Source organism: Anarhichas minor, unplaced genomic scaffold (assembly GCF_050575085.1).
Source record: "Anarhichas minor isolate MPS153535 unplaced genomic scaffold, ASM5057508v1 ptg000010l, whole genome shotgun sequence".
NCBI lineage: Eukaryota > Metazoa > Chordata > Actinopteri > Perciformes > Anarhichadidae > Anarhichas > Anarhichas minor.
The window spans coordinates 18,981,697-19,000,039 of record NW_027466456.1 but is presented as its reverse complement, the minus strand read 5'-3'; the positions used below and the strand labels follow the sequence as shown (position 1 = coordinate 19,000,039).

General features: G+C 42.7%; 1 protein-coding gene across 1 annotated transcript in view; it reads left to right on the top strand.

Moving 5' to 3' along the window:
* The first annotated feature begins 624 nt into the window (after nucleotides 1-624).
* LOC142946883 (tensin-3-like) overlaps nucleotides 625-18,343 on the top strand; it is a 42,025-nt gene continuing 24,306 nt past the window's right edge. The window contains exons 1-13 of the mRNA XM_076088503.1: nucleotides 625-1,112; nucleotides 4,022-4,196; nucleotides 4,335-4,385; nucleotides 4,473-4,595; nucleotides 4,704-4,768; nucleotides 6,089-6,172; nucleotides 6,448-6,560; nucleotides 6,836-6,896; nucleotides 6,995-7,070; nucleotides 7,748-7,877; nucleotides 8,112-8,177; nucleotides 9,236-9,340; nucleotides 13,527-14,489. Of these exons, the coding sequence (XP_075944618.1) occupies nucleotides 4,047-4,196; nucleotides 4,335-4,385; nucleotides 4,473-4,595; nucleotides 4,704-4,768; nucleotides 6,089-6,172; nucleotides 6,448-6,560; nucleotides 6,836-6,896; nucleotides 6,995-7,070; nucleotides 7,748-7,877; nucleotides 8,112-8,177; nucleotides 9,236-9,340; nucleotides 13,527-14,489 (1,987 nt within the window). The 5' untranslated portion in view covers nucleotides 625-1,112; nucleotides 4,022-4,046. The remainder of the gene's footprint in view (nucleotides 1,113-4,021; nucleotides 4,197-4,334; nucleotides 4,386-4,472; nucleotides 4,596-4,703; nucleotides 4,769-6,088; nucleotides 6,173-6,447; nucleotides 6,561-6,835; nucleotides 6,897-6,994; nucleotides 7,071-7,747; nucleotides 7,878-8,111; nucleotides 8,178-9,235; nucleotides 9,341-13,526; nucleotides 14,490-18,343) is intronic.

Here is an 18,343-nt window from a genome sequence, read left to right as displayed (position 1 = left end):
AAATATAATAAACAGAAGATCCTTGTAGGCGCGAGAGGTAGTTCTGTCAACTACAGAAGCCACGAAGTACAAGCTTCATTGAGTCGGTGAAGGCAACATACAGTGCAGCTATATTATCTTACTTTATCTGGCTCCACCGGTCACATTTTAAGAGCATGGTTTTAAACATAAACTACGAGTATTGTTTAGTTTTATGATGTGATTATATTTCATCTCGTAAATGTATACAATTAAGCGTCCCCGACAACTCGCTGCATAGTTTATTTCTTGACAATAAGACAACATAGAAGAGTTGTAGCTCGTCTTTTGGCGCCACCTAGTGGGAAAAAGGCCGTATCACGATGGCGACCAGTAATTATTTAGAAACAGCTTATTATTTTACTCGTTACAAGTCAGTGGTGGAAGAAGTATTCAGATCCTTTACTTAACAGTGTAAATTGCACTGTAGTGGGTCATGGCGAAGCTATTTCAAACAATTTTATTTTGGAGTTGAATCCCAAACAAACCTCATATATTATTTTTTGTTGGCACAAAATCTTAATCGACGTAAAAAGTACATTTCTCATGAAGTAGAAGTAAAAGTATAAAGTAGCAGATAATGGAAATAATCAAGTGCTATTTTCTCAAATTTGTACTTGAGTATCCTAGATGAGTAAATGTGCTTTGTTTACATTGCACTGCTAGTTAGCACACTGATACAACAAATCCTTGGTATGATTCAAAGTAGTTTCTCTCCCTTAATGGATCAGGGGTAGTTCATAAAATCTTTGTGTTTCTATGCTTCCATGGAGCACAGATAAAGTAGAGATCTCTCTGTTTATTCAGCCATATATGCTCATTGTTTTTAAGAGAGACGTATCAGTGTGTTGTAACCGCCTTAGTCTTTGTCGATTTTCTCATGCACACCAATGCTGTCACATTGCAGTCCAACAGAGGGCAAAGTGCAAGCTGCACTGTGGCTTTATAGTTCAGCCTGCTCTCTCTCCCTTGCTCTCTTTCTCTTCCTCCCTCCCCCTGTCAAGTCTCCACCTTGTTTTCTATACCAGTCAGACTTTCACTCACCAGGCGACATATTTGCTGTGATTTTCTTGTTTATTGCAACATCAGTAAAGGTAAGACCCCTTCCTGTTGTCTATAATGTTTATTTAGTCCAAATCTGATTCTAGACCACCACTTTCAGTAAACAAAGGGGACATGTGATGGATGGTAAATCTCGGGGGGATTAATAATAAAAAGTGCCTCCCTGCCGATGCAGTAAGAGGGGGAGATTAGCCTACTGACACATTAAGACACTGAGCCCCAGGAGACATGTTTCCACTGGGATTCGGTCCATTTTAAGAGGCCATTTAATCTCGCAGTAAGTCTTAAAAGCCTACTTTTCTAAGGTCAAGTGAAAAACCCTGCCGGTGGGGATGTGATAATCCCATTTATTACTAATGCAAATGAACTTGCCTTGAATCAAGTGACATGGATTTGATACTAATTAGATGGACTTCTAATTGATTGAGATATCCTTGAAACAAGTAGAATAAAATTAAATGACATCATCCCGTTGGCGGATTTAAGTCAATGTATGAATTAACAAATAACTAAAAAGTGTCTGTGGGGATCAAAGGAACGAAAGGGAGATTAGTTTACTGCTCTAATAAAAAGCCTTTAGGGAAGGGGGAAAAGCAGAGACGGAGAGGATCTAAATGGAGAAGAAACTAGTGATACAATAGCTGGTCACAGTGAGGTGTTGCTGTCAGCTTTCAGTTCTGGTGTTTTGCACAAACACTTTCTATTTCTAAGAATCTGTCGGTTGAACTACAGACACTCGGATGGCTCTATTCCTGCTGCATTTGTGAAGGCAGAGGATGTTTGTTATACTGTCAAAAAAGAAAGAAACAAAGACGGCTAATCCATTTCAGAATGCCTTCCTTTAAAATGGGAAATAGAGACTATAATTAGAATTCAAACTCAAGGACATTGCTGAGTAGTTCTCCCTATAGCAACGTGTGTGTGTGTATATGTGTGGTTGAGTCATTCACTTCAGTTTGTTTTTGGTTCCTCAGGCAGAGCTGACAAATTTAGATTGCAGCACGTTTAAAAATGTTGAGAAAACAGAGCAGAAATACATAATTGGAGAGTAGTCAGTCATTAAGATTGTTTGCCCAACCCTGTCAACCGTTTCAGCCAGGACACGTCATACACTCTCAAAAACAGAGTGAGGAGTACATGTTTGTGTCGTGTTTGTATCATGTTTGTATTGGATCAGGTCTTTGTCATTGCACTTGTAATTGGTCTTTTTTAAGTCACTTTCTTTTTCTTCCAAAACCAAAAGAAATAGGGGAACATGAAAGAGAAAAATAGCACAGTGATTCACTGCATATTTCCCAAAGAGTAGACCATTGTTTGTACGCTTTGGTGACATGGGGTACGCTACTGCATTTGTAACTTTAAAGGTACAAATTGGGGATATGAAATAGAGGGTTAGTACTTCTACAAGCTACTACCCCAGTGATGCGTATTTGTTCTCCAATATGTACACATCTGCTGTATGCCTCCTTCTGAGAATGTTGGTTACCTGCTCAGTTAAATGAAAGAAAAACAATTTAATTCAACTTAATTGTATATTGTAAAAAAAAACCTCTTCTTTGGAATTGGGATCAATAATTCGCTTCAGTCAGACCTCATGATCCTGTTCTGATGATGTCATGTTAAGTTTTAGACATTTGACCACCCTGACCATAGTACAAATGACACTATTTGTACTAACATAATGAATCTGCTCACATTAAAGAATAACAGTGGAGCGGAACAGAAAACGAGGTGACAGGATTGAACCTGATCATTCATGCTGCAGTGGTTCCCAGTAGGTTATTCTTGTACCGTTGCTCTGGTGAAAACGGTTGTATCATTGTTTACAGTGCTGTGGTCACATGGTCAGGGTGAAGGCAAGGTTAACCACAGCTCGTCTGCTGATCTCACACCCATTGACATGCACTGACATGCGTGTAATTGTGCTGGTCCATATCCTAAGACAAAGCCCAGAACTATGCACTCCATGGATCACAGAAGAATACGGCAGGATATCACCTTCTTTAGGACTTTGGAGTAATATGGTCAAAATAACAGTGACCTAAAGGTACTCTTAAGTATGTGATGTCAATGTCAGGCCACATTTTCATATGGGGTTTTAAAGAACAGGTAGATTGCAGGGATTATTCGATAAGACTAAGGTGTTCCCAGACAAATTTCCCAAAATGTCAAACTATTCTTTCAAGATTTGGGCCTTAATTTGTGTTAACACAGTCACTTTGAGTTACTAACAATAACACTAATTTGCTAGCTGTATGTCAAATTCTGCTTTTCCTCACGTTGAAACAAGTTTCGCAAGAATGACTCTCAATTTGTATCAATGCTGTCGTTGATAAAATGATCAATTTTTAGGTCTTAGAAATCTTTCCAGCTCCTTTAACCTAATCACAGATAATGACCTTATCATGAGTACAGAAGCAGAACTTAGTTCGTAGTTGGAACTTCATAGAAGTGATTTAGAGAATAACTTTGGAGATAGAGCCTCTCCCTTTTTTCGAATTATAGGACCGTCAATGCATAATACTAAAAATAAACCTTCAGGAAACATCAAAGTCATGTGAATTACTCACATTGTTATCATTCTACGGTCATGGTGTTGTGTCCTTATCAGAGTCTGTGTTTTAGTTAATGGTGATGAGTAATAAGATCTGGTGTTTCTTCTGTGACTCATCGTTACCTCTGATCTGGTCACAAGCCATAAAGAAGGTTCCCAGTGAATCAGCCTTTTGTTCACTTCCTTGTTCTTTTGGCCTTGACCCCACTTTGTTTTCGCATCCCATCCCTTAAAAGGATTTTTAGGATTACTAAGGCTGATCGGGTTTGAACTCGCATACAGTATCTGTGTGGGCCAAAGATATTTAACATCTGCTGACCTGCAGAGAAAATTCTCACTTCCCCTATGACTTTCATTCTTACACACCCTGCACGTCGCTTCCCGTAGGCTGCCCATATGACCGAGATCAGTCATGGAGGAACAGCAGCGAATTGATCTGACTTACATCACCGAACGCATCATCACCATATTCTGCCCTCCTGGATGTCCAGAGAAGATCTACCTGCAGAACCTGCAGGAGATTATCGTCATGCTGCAGTCCAAGCATGGACACCACTACATGGTGAGCTGGAACACACACAAAGAGCTGGAAGAAACACTCAGATCTTGAGTAAAAGTAGCAATACCACAACGCAGAAGAATCACCCAATCACAAATATGTCTTGATTTGCAATTTCTGAATTTGTTCTTCCTTCTTCAGCTCATCAACCTCTCACAGAAAAACAAAACTCTCACCCAAATGAACCACAAGGTAATGATGACACTCCTGACTACCTATTTGAGAGGTAATATGTTGAAGTGTATATGCGTGTTACAGTGTGTGTGGTTTGTCTGTCAGGTTTTGGACACAGGTTGGGTGGATCTCCTGGCCCCTGACCTGGATCACATCTTTAGTGTGTGCACGGCAATGAAGAACTGGCTGCAAACACATCCGAAGCACGTCCTGGTGTTACACTGCAGGGTAAAACATCACTGGTTTCCTCTGCGCACACTGACACCTCTTTTAAAATCAATCTATCGGTGAAAATGTTAAGTTCATTTATCCTGATTCTGCGGTTGGACTCCACAGGGATGTAAAGGCCGGCTCGGAGTTCTGGTGGCTTCTTACATCCACTTCAGCAACATGTCAGCCAGGTAACACTGATGCCATGTGAATCCATTTAAATGGTGTGTGTGTGTGTGTGTCTCACCGGAGATGATGACGTAACCATTTGCAATATGTAAATGATGGGAATGCTGACTAGTCTGCTACTAGATCCGTCAACATCAATATTGCAATTAAATTTGGCACAGATATTTGGGGTTCCCAAAGGATGAATGTTAAAGCGACTGTTTATTGTTGGACATACTGTATTTGCAGATCAAAGAGTGCTGACAGAACAATAGAGTGACCAGAGGCTGATTCACTGTATGTCTCCAACAGCCAAAGGGCAGGAACAGGACGGCTGATTGAGGAGACTTTGAACTAGACTGTTATTTGATTTCCGGGCAGGGATCCTGTTGCCGCTGGACACTAGCGAATTTATTGACTCTTAATTTACCTGCATGACAGAGTCTGGGCCTAGAAGACACAACATTTTTTACATTTCGGTGGAAAGCATTTTTGGAGCAAACATTACAGCCTTTGTGGTTTATGTGGCTGCATGTTTTATATTTTATGGTTTAAATGTGAGTTATAGAAAGTTATTAACATCCTCTTTTGCATGTCTAAGTGTGGGATGATGGGATAGGTTAGTTCGACGCAAATCAATATCCACTGAAAATGCAGAATAAAGAGGATGATGAGGTTGGTTTCTGCACTGTTCATGGCTGACTCATTGATGAGAAATATCTGATTGTGACCATTGTCCCTCTATGTGCTTGTGTGAGCGAGTGCAGGTATGCAAAGTTGTATAAAACTGAGTGAAGTCTGATTGTCGGTCGGGGCTGACAGGTTTGAAAATTAAAACAAAATCTGAGTGTGAAGTCTAAAAGAACTTGTAGCCCGCTGAGGGTAGTGGCTCAAGGCTACAGTAGCTGCTGCTGGCATAACACACACACATCTTTGACTGAGCTGTCAGACGTTGAGTTGCATTGTGGGTAATATATATTCATTTGTCAAGGAAGAAGAAAATGCAATGCAAAACAGATTTCCCCCAAATTTAAGCTAACATATTTGGTGCTACGAATCGAGATAATTCTGTGGTTAAGAAAACAATATCACCACAGGGTCTATTTAGTATGTTCTAGAGCTTTCGATCACACCACATGATCTTCATCTCTGTGGGTTTGGCTGCACAGCATGAGTTTCTGCTGAGTGGCCCACCAGAGGCAGGCATCTCAGAGATAGACATCTCAAAACCTCGGCACATAAAAATCAAACTATCTGCATCGGTTAGATACGACTTCAGGTACGCTTAGGTGAACTGAGGAGTGTAAAATGCATCACCATCTGAATATATGCCTCTCTCTCAGTGCAGAACTTTCTCTCGACCACTTTGCCATGAGGAGGTTCTACAATGACAAACTGTCGGCTCTGATGACCCCCTCGCAAAAACGGTAAGAACAGGGTCTGTTGAGCAGGACCACTGCAGGTCAAAGGTGAGCTCTGGTTCAGGCCTCAGCCTCTGATCTTCGGTGTAGGCCGAGGAATCTGATGTGACTGTTGACCTCAGGGTGCAGGGTCACTAATCACCTGATTTATCCTCTTGTGAAATAGTTACTATAATAAAGCTACAATTAGGGACTGAAACAAGGAGAAGGTCTCAATGAACATCACAACCACACTTTTATCCAGTCACAACAGCATGAATGTGTTTCTCTGTGCTCTCCAGGTATGTGTGGATGCTGGGAAGCATGTTGAAGGGCGGACTGAGGATGTGTCCCTCGCCGTCTTTCCTCCTGTGTGTTGTTCTGCACGGTCTTCCCAAAATACGGCCAGATGGAGGTAAGCAGATGTCTAATCTGAATAAGAGGAAGCAAATAGCAGTAGCTGGCCGTTGTACAAGCCCCCTACAGGGCATACACTGTATTCTTATTTTCATCTTATTGAGGAAGAAAAAGGAAAACTTAAAAGGTAAAACCTGTAACGTCCAAAAGTCGTCTAAATCAAGTCAAAGTCTCAAACAGCTCTGCTTTAATGACATGCTTCTTGAACAATGCTGAACATTTTCTTTCTCAAGTGAACGCCATCTTTTGTGATGAAAGTCTTCCTTTTCCCAGCATGTAGTCTCTTCCTGAGAGTCTACCAGAGTCTACAAGCTGTTTGCACATCAGCAGTCTAGTAAGAAAGCACATCGGATCACATTGTAATCTCCTAACATGGCAGGATGTTATTCAGAATAGAATATAGTGTGTAATGTGTGTTTGTATCAATCTCAGCCATGTTAATGCAGCCCAGACAGACCGCCTCTACTTTGTGCTCCAGCCAGCTCAGCTGCTCAAAGGGGACATCATGGTGAGTGGCAATGTTTTCTTTTGATCCTTTAGGTTTATATATAAAGGTATTGTTTTCTACTGCAGTATCAGGAACAAATTGTAAAATGTTTATTATGAGGAACCATTAGAAGCTAACCTTGTAGAAACCCTATTTTACTTGCCTTGTTGCGAATGTATAGATTGTATTTCTGATGTATGTATTAAGGAAAATTAATATATATTTAAAAGAAAAGCTTGCCTATTGACAAATTTCACATTTTTTAATGTTCAGCTGACACTGGTTAAAAGACCCTCTAGTTTACGGTAGAAATTAATTAGAATTAATTAATTAGAAGTGTACCAAAGAGCTGTCTCTTTCTTTCTATAATTTGCATCAAATTGCACAATTCTTTCCAGGAAAATTCTTAGAAATGATGTATTCCGAAATGTCGGACCTGTAAAATTGCAAAGTCTTATATGTTTAAAATGTATTTAAAAAATATGACAAAATAAATCACAAATATTAAAGACATAAATACTAACTAATTCAAAATGAATAAAATATAACATAGTTCCCATTCATAAACCTAAATTGACAGGAAGTGGTTATTTACTGGCCTCTTATTTAGCGTTAATGACAACAGAAAGCCATTATTCTCAGTGAATCTGATTAGAGCAGCACATACAAGACGTGTGTCATCTTCTGTCTGATTTTAGGTGGTTTGTTATGATAAAAACAGCCAGTCAGCCAGCCGTCAGGTCGTCTTCCGTCTCCAGTTTCATACGGGCCTCGTACTCGGACACACCCTCACTTTCTGTAAGGCCGACCTGGACTGTGCCAGTGAAGGTATTTATAAGCTGCACACTGTTGTTTCAGCCACTATCACACTCTGCAGCAATATCAATCTCAATCAGTAACTAATAACTCCTTCAGTCTTCTTCCAATGTAAATAAAACACCTATCAGAACTAACCTTGGACCCTGTATCAGCTGTGTTGGTGTGCAGCTGTGAAATACACATGGAAATATGTCCAGTGTGGAAAGTTTACTGTCCAGCTGTCTGATTTTGTTATTATTCCAGATGCCCGGTTCCCAGAAGATGGAAAAGTGGAGCTGTTGCTTTCCGACAGCCCTGAAAAGATTACAGGTACACTTCTTCTGAAGCTTGTAGTAAACTAAAGGCACCAGCAAACACGGCCACAGTGAACTGGATAACAGAACCGAAAAAAAATATGTAGGTGAAATGTGTTTCAGGGCTTTTTCAGAGGTTTTGCCAAGCTTTATTAATCCAGTATCTACTATATATTGGTCCAAGCTTTCATACTTTTATTGTTGTTCAAAAGAAACACGATAAAAAGTTGACCGCTATAAGGCACTGTTTAGCAGGTGTACACCACATGTACTATCTTAGCTTAGCGTGTTTGTTTGTTAACATTTAATAATTAGCATAGTACCCGAAAGACAGCTGAGGCTGATGGGGAATGTCATTGGTTTTGCAGGTATTTGGTCATCAATCAAAGCATTGGATAACAATTTTGATCTCATTGTGGCGCTATGGGAAGAGTCAGGGAAGCCATTATGATTGATCCTCTGGGGACAATGAATGTGTGAACCAAATGTCATGGAAATAGTTCTAATATTTTAATGGGGGTCAGAAACCGTGGGCCGACAGACCTGAAAAAGTAAAGTTATCCAGTAATTTAGGAGGTTTTGTTTATTCGCCTGTCATCTTGTCTGACCCCGTCGTTGGGAACCACTGCTCAAACTGACACATGGACACCCAGAACACACTCACACGTGCACAAAAAACCCTCATCCACACAGACACATTATTTGGGCTGTGAATGAATAACACAACCATCAAGTTTAACAAACAGTCACCCAGGTGGGGGCAGTGTTGGACATCGGGAGGAGGGCATGACGGCCAAACTGGCACTCAGCGCTCACAATCACACTCCTTGCCTCTCAACAGGAAGCAATACGAGGAGTTATCACACACACACATCTGACAGGAATTCTGACTGGAGATACTGTACATGCTAAAACACAGAGGCGGGCAAAACCAGGACACACACACACGCACACGCACATCCAAGACAAAAATCAAAGTTCAAATGAGATCTGGTGTGTGCCGTTGCTGTTTAACTGACTCCTGACCAGGACTCCCTCTTTGTCTGCTGGTCTGTTTGTCATTTCCATGTGCAGGCAGAGAGCTGTGGGGCAACGGACGCTGTGTGACGGTGGACTATGACACCTTAGACCCTTTGGTTAGACGAGATTCATACCAAGACACGTCTTCTCTTGAGACAGGTGAGCTGCATTCTAATGTTTTTCATTAGATAACGATTTTATTCCTTTTCTTTCACTTTCTCTTCCTGTTGTTCTCGATTCCCGTTGAGTCTCCGGTTTAATTAGTAGACAGGATTCAACAGCAAAGCACTGCTTTTGAAAACACAGCACATGATGGGAGATAAATGAAAGTGTCTGCTCTGCTCTGACATGATGGTGACCTTTATTCTGTTCCCATGGTGGCATTCTTAGGAAAACTAGAATGCCAATCCAGGGCTGCTTAGTTTTGACTTTTAGACGTTTTACCTCCTTCACAAGTAATGATTTGGCCTCCATCAATTCCTGACAGACTTGTCTGGTTCTTTAACTAATAAACGCTCTCCTCGGTTGACGCTGCCAGAAAGGAAGCTGTGAGAGCGGTGAGAGTCAACTGAAACAGTAAAGCTGTGAGCCGGACTGACAAACACCGCTTTAACTACACATGATTTCCAGTAAATGGTGTAAAACATGCAAAATCACAGGCATAGTTCTTTAATGATCCTCCTACTAATCTGTTTTTATACAATGGATCAAAGGTCTGCATGTAATGTAAGATCAGTTGGTCTCAAAGCTGAACGAGAGAGAACTAGATCAGCTCTCTGAGAGCGCAGGCTTCCGCAAAGGCCACGCCCTATCTTGCACCGTTAATAAAAGTGAAAAAATAATTAGTTTCCACCCCGTGATTCGTATCCGCTCCACAGAAAAACAACAACAACAAAAAAACACATTCATAACTAGAAGGGCACAACCCCTTCACTGAAAGAAGAGCAAAGAACAGCGCTGGAGGCTTTTCTCGATGGAAAAGATGTTTTTGCTCCTCTCCCTACTCACTTCAGCCAGCGTTTGATTGACAGATGGTTCATCCAGTCACCTGCCAAGTATTGCTTTTGAAAGTGAATGCCCTTTTCCAAACAGTCTCCAATGACAGCTTCGGAGATGGTTCAGTGTAGCAATCCATCTGGCGGTCAGGTTAGGTGGGGACCAAAATGGAGCTAAAAGAAGATTGAATAATGGACATAAATTCATCAGGTTGACACAAACACCACCAGGTGGATGTAGAAGTTGGCAGCTGTTTGCTAACATGTTAATCTTAACAACTTTGAGAGATGATTTGTCAAAGTTAAGTGTTTTTTTTCCCCCAGCTTGTTGTGGAGTTTTTCCTCCCCAAAGTTGCCAAAATATCTCCGGCTGCTCTCCAGAAGTCGTATTCCTCTGCGGGTGCAGATCCAGTCTGGGAGATGGTCTGTTTAGACTCTGGTCTTGGCTGTGGTCAGTGCTGTGGGTAATTGTCTGGTCATCAGAGTGACAGTTTACAACTGTTGTGGTCATGATGACTGTTCCTGGGAATGGGCGTACATGACAATCATGTAGACTCAGCCAGACCACACCCTTGTATTTGGAGGTGGCTGTTTGTCAAAGAGCTTCCATTTAGGTGGAATAACCGTTCGCACACACAGAAAAACACCAGCACAAAAACACACATCCAGGCAGCTGAAAAAATCACTTAAAGCGGCGGTTGAGGTTTTAGTTCGAGCTGTTTTATGCCGCTGCTAAATCTGCTCTGCCAAGGCATGTAATTTAGATGGACCGATCACTGGGGGAGAAATTCACAAAAGTGGCATGTAAACACACATTTACACACATGCTCACATGAACGCAAACACACACATGACCATTACCTTCAACCGTCAGCACACACGCATGCAACATGAGCATAATCAGGGTGCCAGCAAGTTAGCAACGCAGCCAGTCGCAAGAATGTTGTTTTCAACCCCAGGTGGTTCTACTTTACCCTCTCAGCCCACTCACACCCCTCCCCTCCACTGCCCCTATCTCTCCATCTCCCCCATCTTCTTTTACTCTCCTTTGCTTCTCTTCCCGTTTATCATAGTCTTCATTTTTCCAGCTGAAGCGTGTTGCTTTCAGGTTCAAGTTGCAGGTTGCAATTTGTCCAATCTGTCCCCTTCCCCCTTCTGCACACAAGTCTCTCCAGAGCCCGCCCCCATGTTTATATTCCCCTCTCCATATTTGGCCAGCTCAAGGTCCTTGTGCTTTGTGTTTCCCTTCTTGAAAGTGCATTGTGTGTGTGTGTGTGTGTGTGTGTGTGTGTGTGTGTGTGTGTGTGTGTGTGTGTGTGTGTGTGTGTGTGTGTGTGTGTGTGTGTGTGTGTTGCACACACTCCTCCACCGGTGTGCAGATATATGTGCTTCCATGCAGCCTGGTGAATGATCCACCCTTTGATTTCCTTCTATTGCTTTCCCCCTTCGACATGAAAATGCATGAGCGCACACCCTCTGCACAGCATTACCTACCTGTGTCAGCCGGGACAGGATGCAGCGGGGAAAGAGGAGGAGGGATGAGGCAAAGCAAGGGTAATTCTGTAGTGACGGTGAAGGCGGGGATTGGTAGTGCAGGGACTGAGCAGCCGAGGAAGTAGTGACACGAGAGAGGGGAAAGAGAGGGGGGGGGGGACACTGGGGGGCTGTTAGCACCTTAAGAGAAAGAATGTTCTTTCTTGTCTTCCTGTGGCAGCCTGAGAGGACGACAGCAGAGGAGCAAACTTCAACTAAGCTGGTCTGAATCTTTTTCAGCCTCCCTTTTTCCTCTTTCCGTTTGTCTCCTCATCCTTTTCATTCTGTCCTCGTCCTTGCCCCCTCTTTCAGCTTGTCATCTGTTTCTCTTTTCCTCTTTCTCTGACTCCGAAGGGAGGCTTCAGAGAGCATTTCCATCCTGTTTCTAGTCCACAGTGGGAACAGTGAATGTTTACTGACGGACTGCTGGTGAGTAAGTGAGCTGCTTTTTCACGCTAGTTTGGTATTTTCTACAAAAGTTCTTACAGTGTTGGGGACATTTACACAAAGTGTTTACCAGTGTTTGTGTGAACGTACTAGTGTGTGAGAGACCTAACAGACCAGCTATGAGGTTTTACCATGCATGTCTGGTATTTGAGTTTTATTGCCTCTCTGGACTTAAGAGCTGCTCATACAGCTCTGGTATGCTCTGTATGTATTGTTACGGTCACTGTACGAGGCACTTTTATCTCATTTGAATGTAACGACCTTTATCAGGAAAGGACTTGCTTGTTTAGTTCTAATACGCACTGTCTAGTACATTTAGAGGTGCAACTTCCTATAGTTTTCATGAAAGAAAAGTCTAAAACCAAAATGTATTCAGTTTACTATCATATTTGACAACAAAATAACAGCAAATCTTTATAATTGTGAAGCAAGTACAAGGGAATGCTGGGCATTTTTGCATGAAAAAACTACTTAAACGATGTATCAAATAATTGGTTCATTTGATTCATATCTTTTGATTGAACAACTGATTAATCGATTGATTGTCCCAGGTCTAGTAGGTTTCCAACTTGCTGTAAGACTTAGAAATACACTCTCTTGTTGCAAAAGACAGTTACAATACATATATGTGTGTGTGTGTGTGTGCGCAATCAGCTCTATCTGACCTCAGGTACACGTCTATGATGGACGCGTCCTTTGCATGACACACACACAGACAACTAAACACGCATGCATCCGTCAGCCTACACAAAGGGCCTCTGTGTTATCTACATGGAGTGTGTCTGAAGTGATGTCTGTGGTCTAACAGGTGGTGTGTTTGTGTGTGTGTGTGTGTGTGTCATGGTGAATCACATATAGTAGTGCAGGGATATATGTAGTAAGAGTATCTTCAATACAAAGGTGTTATTTGTGCTGAAGTTAAAAATGAGTTAGTTCGTCAAGATTTGACATTTAGCTTTGATCAACTCACTAAAATCTCCCCAATCAGTGTTCTCCGTGCAGCTCTGTTCACAGATTAGAGAAGATAGGAGTTAAAAAATGTTGATATGCTCCTTTACTGGAGCTCACCTTCAGTTTTTACAGTGATGTCACAGCAATACGCTTTGTGATTTGTAAACATTTTGCCTTTAAGGCTACATACATGCACATACATAAACCACTAATTGGCGGAACTGCTGCATCCTACATCATTAAATATGAAATAGCAGTTTTTATTTTTTATTTTTTGCAGTTGAAGACTCCCTGATTTCATCACGTCCTCCTCACATCTGACACCAAACCGACACGCTTGCTTCTATAGGTCACCTTCTCATCTGTTCACTCTTCCGTCAACAAACCTTCTGCTGACCGCTGTAATTTTGTCTTCACAGCTCCACCTCACGTCCTGGACCCTGGAAATGGCAGTTTGTTTGCCAGAGTGAGGAAGAAGAGTAGTGAGGAAGGAGCGTCGTTCCGCCTGACCACCAGCAGCCCCAGCTGCAGTGACCGAGCTCCGTCTGCCAGCAGTGACTCAGGCCTGTCTGTTGTGTCTCAGGGGTGGACCGGAGCCGGAGGGAGCAGGGGGGCTGCACGGGACAAGTGTACCCAGGCAGGGAAGCTGCTCTCCGGGTTTGACTTTGAGATTGCTCAGCCTCTTCTGGAGGTCATGACTGAGCTTGCTGCGTTCAGCGGATGGGAGGGGGAGATGACTGGAGACGACCCTGAACTGGGACGCGCTATCAATGGAGAGGCCTCGTCCAGCGAGAGGGAAACTGACATATTAGATGATGAGGAGGACGTAGATGGCGTAGCACCTCCCGCTTCAGACATGCCGAGCTCAAGCAGCATCTGCTCCGTCTCCTCTGAGAACCTGCCTGAAACTCAGAGATCAGCCCACGCCGAGTACTCCACGCACTCCTGGGTTCGGCAGCAGCAGATGGTTGACGTCGTCACTGATGCCTCCCTTCAAGTTGATGGGGAAGAGAGGTTGAGCCGGCTGAGAAAACAGAGGCCGCCGCCTCTGGTGGCTCCTAACACCCCACCTCGAGGACTCAGCAGCAGGGAAGCGGTGCAGAGGGGGCCGGCGAACGAGGATGGCGGGCACAACGTCACACAACACACAGATGTTACACACGACATACAGTCTGTTAGTACCGCACTCGCTTCATCTTGCCAAGATGAGGATTTGTCGTCGTTAACCACAGATATTGACGAGTCCATAGAGCAGCTGAACCTGCTGATTCTGGATCTGGACCCCACCTTTATTCCCGTTCCCACCAGCTGTGCCCCCCTGTCCCGCTCCGCCTCCCTCCACTCCAATGGCCTCAGCCACACGGGAAATACCCATCTGTCAGGTAAGACAGTGATAATGATTGAAGCATCACACCACAGAATAAAAATACTAGTTTCAAACGATGCCGAATCCTTATCTTGCCTAGCAGAATGGCTCTAGGGTTGGCGCTGTTGATCGGTTAGTCCACCAGGCTGAAATCTCCAACAACTATTGGATGTATTACCATGAAATTTTGTACAGACAGTTATGGTTCCCAGATGATGAGTCCTACTGACTTTGGTGATCCCCTGACTTTTTCTCTAGCGCCACCAGCACGTTGACGTTTTGGTTTTGAGTGAAAGTTTTGGGTGGTTTGTCATAAAATCTGTCATGAAATCTGGTACACACGTGATCCAATCTTTTGCTTCATGACCAAATACCTGCAGAACGACTGTCATTCCCATCCGCCTGAGCTGCACTTTGTGTACCTTGTATACCTGCTAAGCCTCAGCACATTAACATTGCTAGATTAGCATTTCGCTCAAAGCCCTGCTGTGTTGAAGAGCGGACAGCGTGCAGTGGATGTTTACGAGGCTGATCAAACCTCAGCACTTATAGCCAACATTTTCTGTATTGCTAAATACAGCTATAACTAAAAATATACGTATTTTGGGTAAACTGACCCTTTACCTTGGTTCAATATAACAGTACTTTTACACAGCTCTACTTGTACAGAGACATAAAACAGTCCACTGTAATACTGTGACTGGCTGAAATGCCACGCTAAAGAAAATACATGTGTGCCAACAAGCTGGCTGGCAGATGAAGCTTGTAAGTTGGACGTGTTATATTGTGGAGCTCAGTACAGCCTGCACTTACAGAGAAACATTCATAACCCAGACCGAAATACTGAAGCGCTGCCCGATTGTGGAAATCTACATCTGGGTTTGTTGAAGAACAGAAGGTGTGTTTGTTAGTGCGCACAGTGTTTGCTGAAAGGGTGGAAGCATTTGATTAAACAGTTAGTGAATATTCCTGCAATGTAAAATGTGTTTACCCTTCAATCCGTCTTATTTTGAATGGAAATGTACAGTGGTGGAAGAGAAGGTTCCATAAGTGAAGTATGTGTGAAGAAGGAGCAATCTGACCTCTCACCTCAGTGAAGCTGTCATGAGCCCATAACATGAGAGAGCTCAAAGCTTTAGCAGATCTAGATCCAGAATCAATCCACTGCATACCTTCTGATTAAACTATAACACAATAGTTAAAATCCTGACAAAGAAAAGGAAGTTTTAATAGTGCAGGTCAACTATTTTGAATCTGGGATAAGGCAAACATGTTTAACATGTGTTCTCTATCAACAGCAGCAGTCAGGGAGCCGTCGGGACTCTTAACTGTCGTAGTTCAGGATTTTAACATACTGGCCTATTTATCATTCAGACCTGCATGCCTGTTGCTTTCACAGCACATCAGGGTAAAATTATTCCACCTTTTGTGACGCACCATGAAACCTAACAGACTTGTGGACGTCAAAAAAAGAGCTGATTTTAAAATGATTCAGGCCCATCGGTCTGCAATCTGTCTGTCTGCCTCAAGGCCTCTGGATCAAGAAGCGAGAATGACCTCAACAACTTTGTCAGACTCGGCTGTGAAGCCTACAGAATACAATTTACTATTACACACCAATATTGCCTAAAATAAATGCACCCTATTTCATTTTCTCCAGAATTGTCTCCAACACACCTGCTCATGCAATTCAGGCATCATGTAATTGGTTAATGATAGCCAAATACCTCACACCACACAGGCTACAATATAATCGGATGTAATTCAGATTTATTTCTATTATTTTCAACCTGCAGTCTGGCTGTATTGCTCATTCAGCTACAGAGCAACAGTTGTAATAACTGTGTGCAAAAAAGCTCACCAATAAAAATATAAAGGAGGCCGGGAATGGTTTTTATCACTTTTTTTAATACAATTAGTCTTTTAATACGTTTTTTTTTTACTGTCCCTTGTATCATACACTATTTGTTTAGTTTAAAAGTCATCAACAAAAGTATGAGGAAGGGAAGTTTTTTATGGAAGACAATATTGCTGTAATGTTGCTCATGTACAAGAAGTTTGAAGACTGCAATTAATTCACAAATATCAGAACTTTGTGACTTTTTACTTCAACTACACTGCTATGAAGTTGTTGATGAGGCGAAAGCCAAAAGGTGTCCACTGCCTCCATTTTTATTTACTATCTGGAATTGCTGGAGGATAGAAAAGTTGTTCCTTCGAAGTAGTCTACTCATGAATTCACTCTCACCGATGACTGCTTTAGCTGTTTGACTTGGAGACGACCTGATATCCTCCCCAAATCCAAAGATGAAAAAACGGATTAACTAATTTTCCTGACAACAAATATCCTTTTCACTTCCAGCTGTTCTTGTTTTAGTTGATTTGATTCATTTGCATTAAAATATACAGCTTTGTTCATTATTAAGTTATTTTTTGAGTTTCTTGGTGCCTATGATTGTTTGATAATCTTTTTTTTACGAGGCTATATTGTAAATGAGGTCTCTACCTCAATGTATTTCCGAGTTTAAATAAGGGTTGAACGAGTATCAATTCGACATGGAGCCAATAATGTGTGAACAGAGGGGGAAAGGTGTGTTTGGCTGTGCAGACAAATAATGACTTGATTACGACTCAAAAGTTTCGCACTTGGGACTTGATTTGGGACAGCTTTGTCAAGACTTACTTGCAAAACCTTTTAAAATCTTGAACCTGAGCATGTCACAGTGATGATTCCCGTTTTCATGACGCACGTCTGCCATCTTTGGCTCTCCATCACTGTTTCTTGTCCCCCCGCTGGCACATACGGCAGATTTACTCCCTCTAATATCCACTGGGACGCAGCCAGGAAGAAGAGGCACATTTCTGCCGCGGCCTCCACCCTTGATTCATTTTCTGTTTGAGAACAGTGGGTCATAGGTGTGCGGGTGATATCATCGCTTCCCAGCTCTTTGCATGCGGAGCAGCTGGTGCATCAAAGCTAAGCCCGAGTGGGCCCGGTGGTTCTTATGGGAGCTCCTGACAGTCCAGAGCATCCGTGACAGCTCCTGCATCTTCAACCCCGCGGCCATGTGCCTCGCGGGGTTACATTACCGCTGACATTTAACCTCTGACCTGTTTTTTGTACAGCGTCAGGTCGATGAGAGGTCTGGTGGCTCTTCTCCCGATCATGGAATTTGAGCACAGGAAACGGAGCATGTGTTTTTGTATGTACGTGGGTAGGCGAGTTTGAGAATCTCCCGAGGGCATGATTGAAGCAGTACCACCAATATTTCACTGCTGAGTTACTGCAGCAGTTTGAAACGTGTGTTTTTCAAAGCCATGTTTTGAGGCAGGGGTTTATAAGTGATCAGGAATGCTTTTGAAGTTTTGACACAACACTTCGCTCTCCAGTGTGTCTGCATCGTGCCCTCCTTCTTCCTCTGTCTCTAATCTTTGGAGGTGAAGTCTTCAAAAGTGAATAGCCTCCTCACAAGTACAGCGGGTATCAAGTGATACTCGACACTGTACAAAAAACAAAAAAAAAACACCCTCAGCTGGCCCTCTGGTGCAGAAGAGGAACCGGATTAGTTTCAGTTGGACTAGTATGCGAGCTTGAGATGCTCACAATGAAAGCGGAGCTCACAATGTTCCACATTGCTGTTTATAGTTGATATGCACAATTAAGCGTGGTCCTATATATGGTCGACCTCAATCATGACACACTCGTCAGACTGTAGCTTCTGTGTTACGGTGTGTATTTGGTGTTTCCATAAACTTCCACGGTTGCGTTACAGCAGTGGTTCTCAAACTGTGGGGCGCGCCCCTCTAGTGGTACGCGGTGGTATTACAGGTGGGGCGCAGGGGGAAATGCAGAATCTTTATTTTTTATTT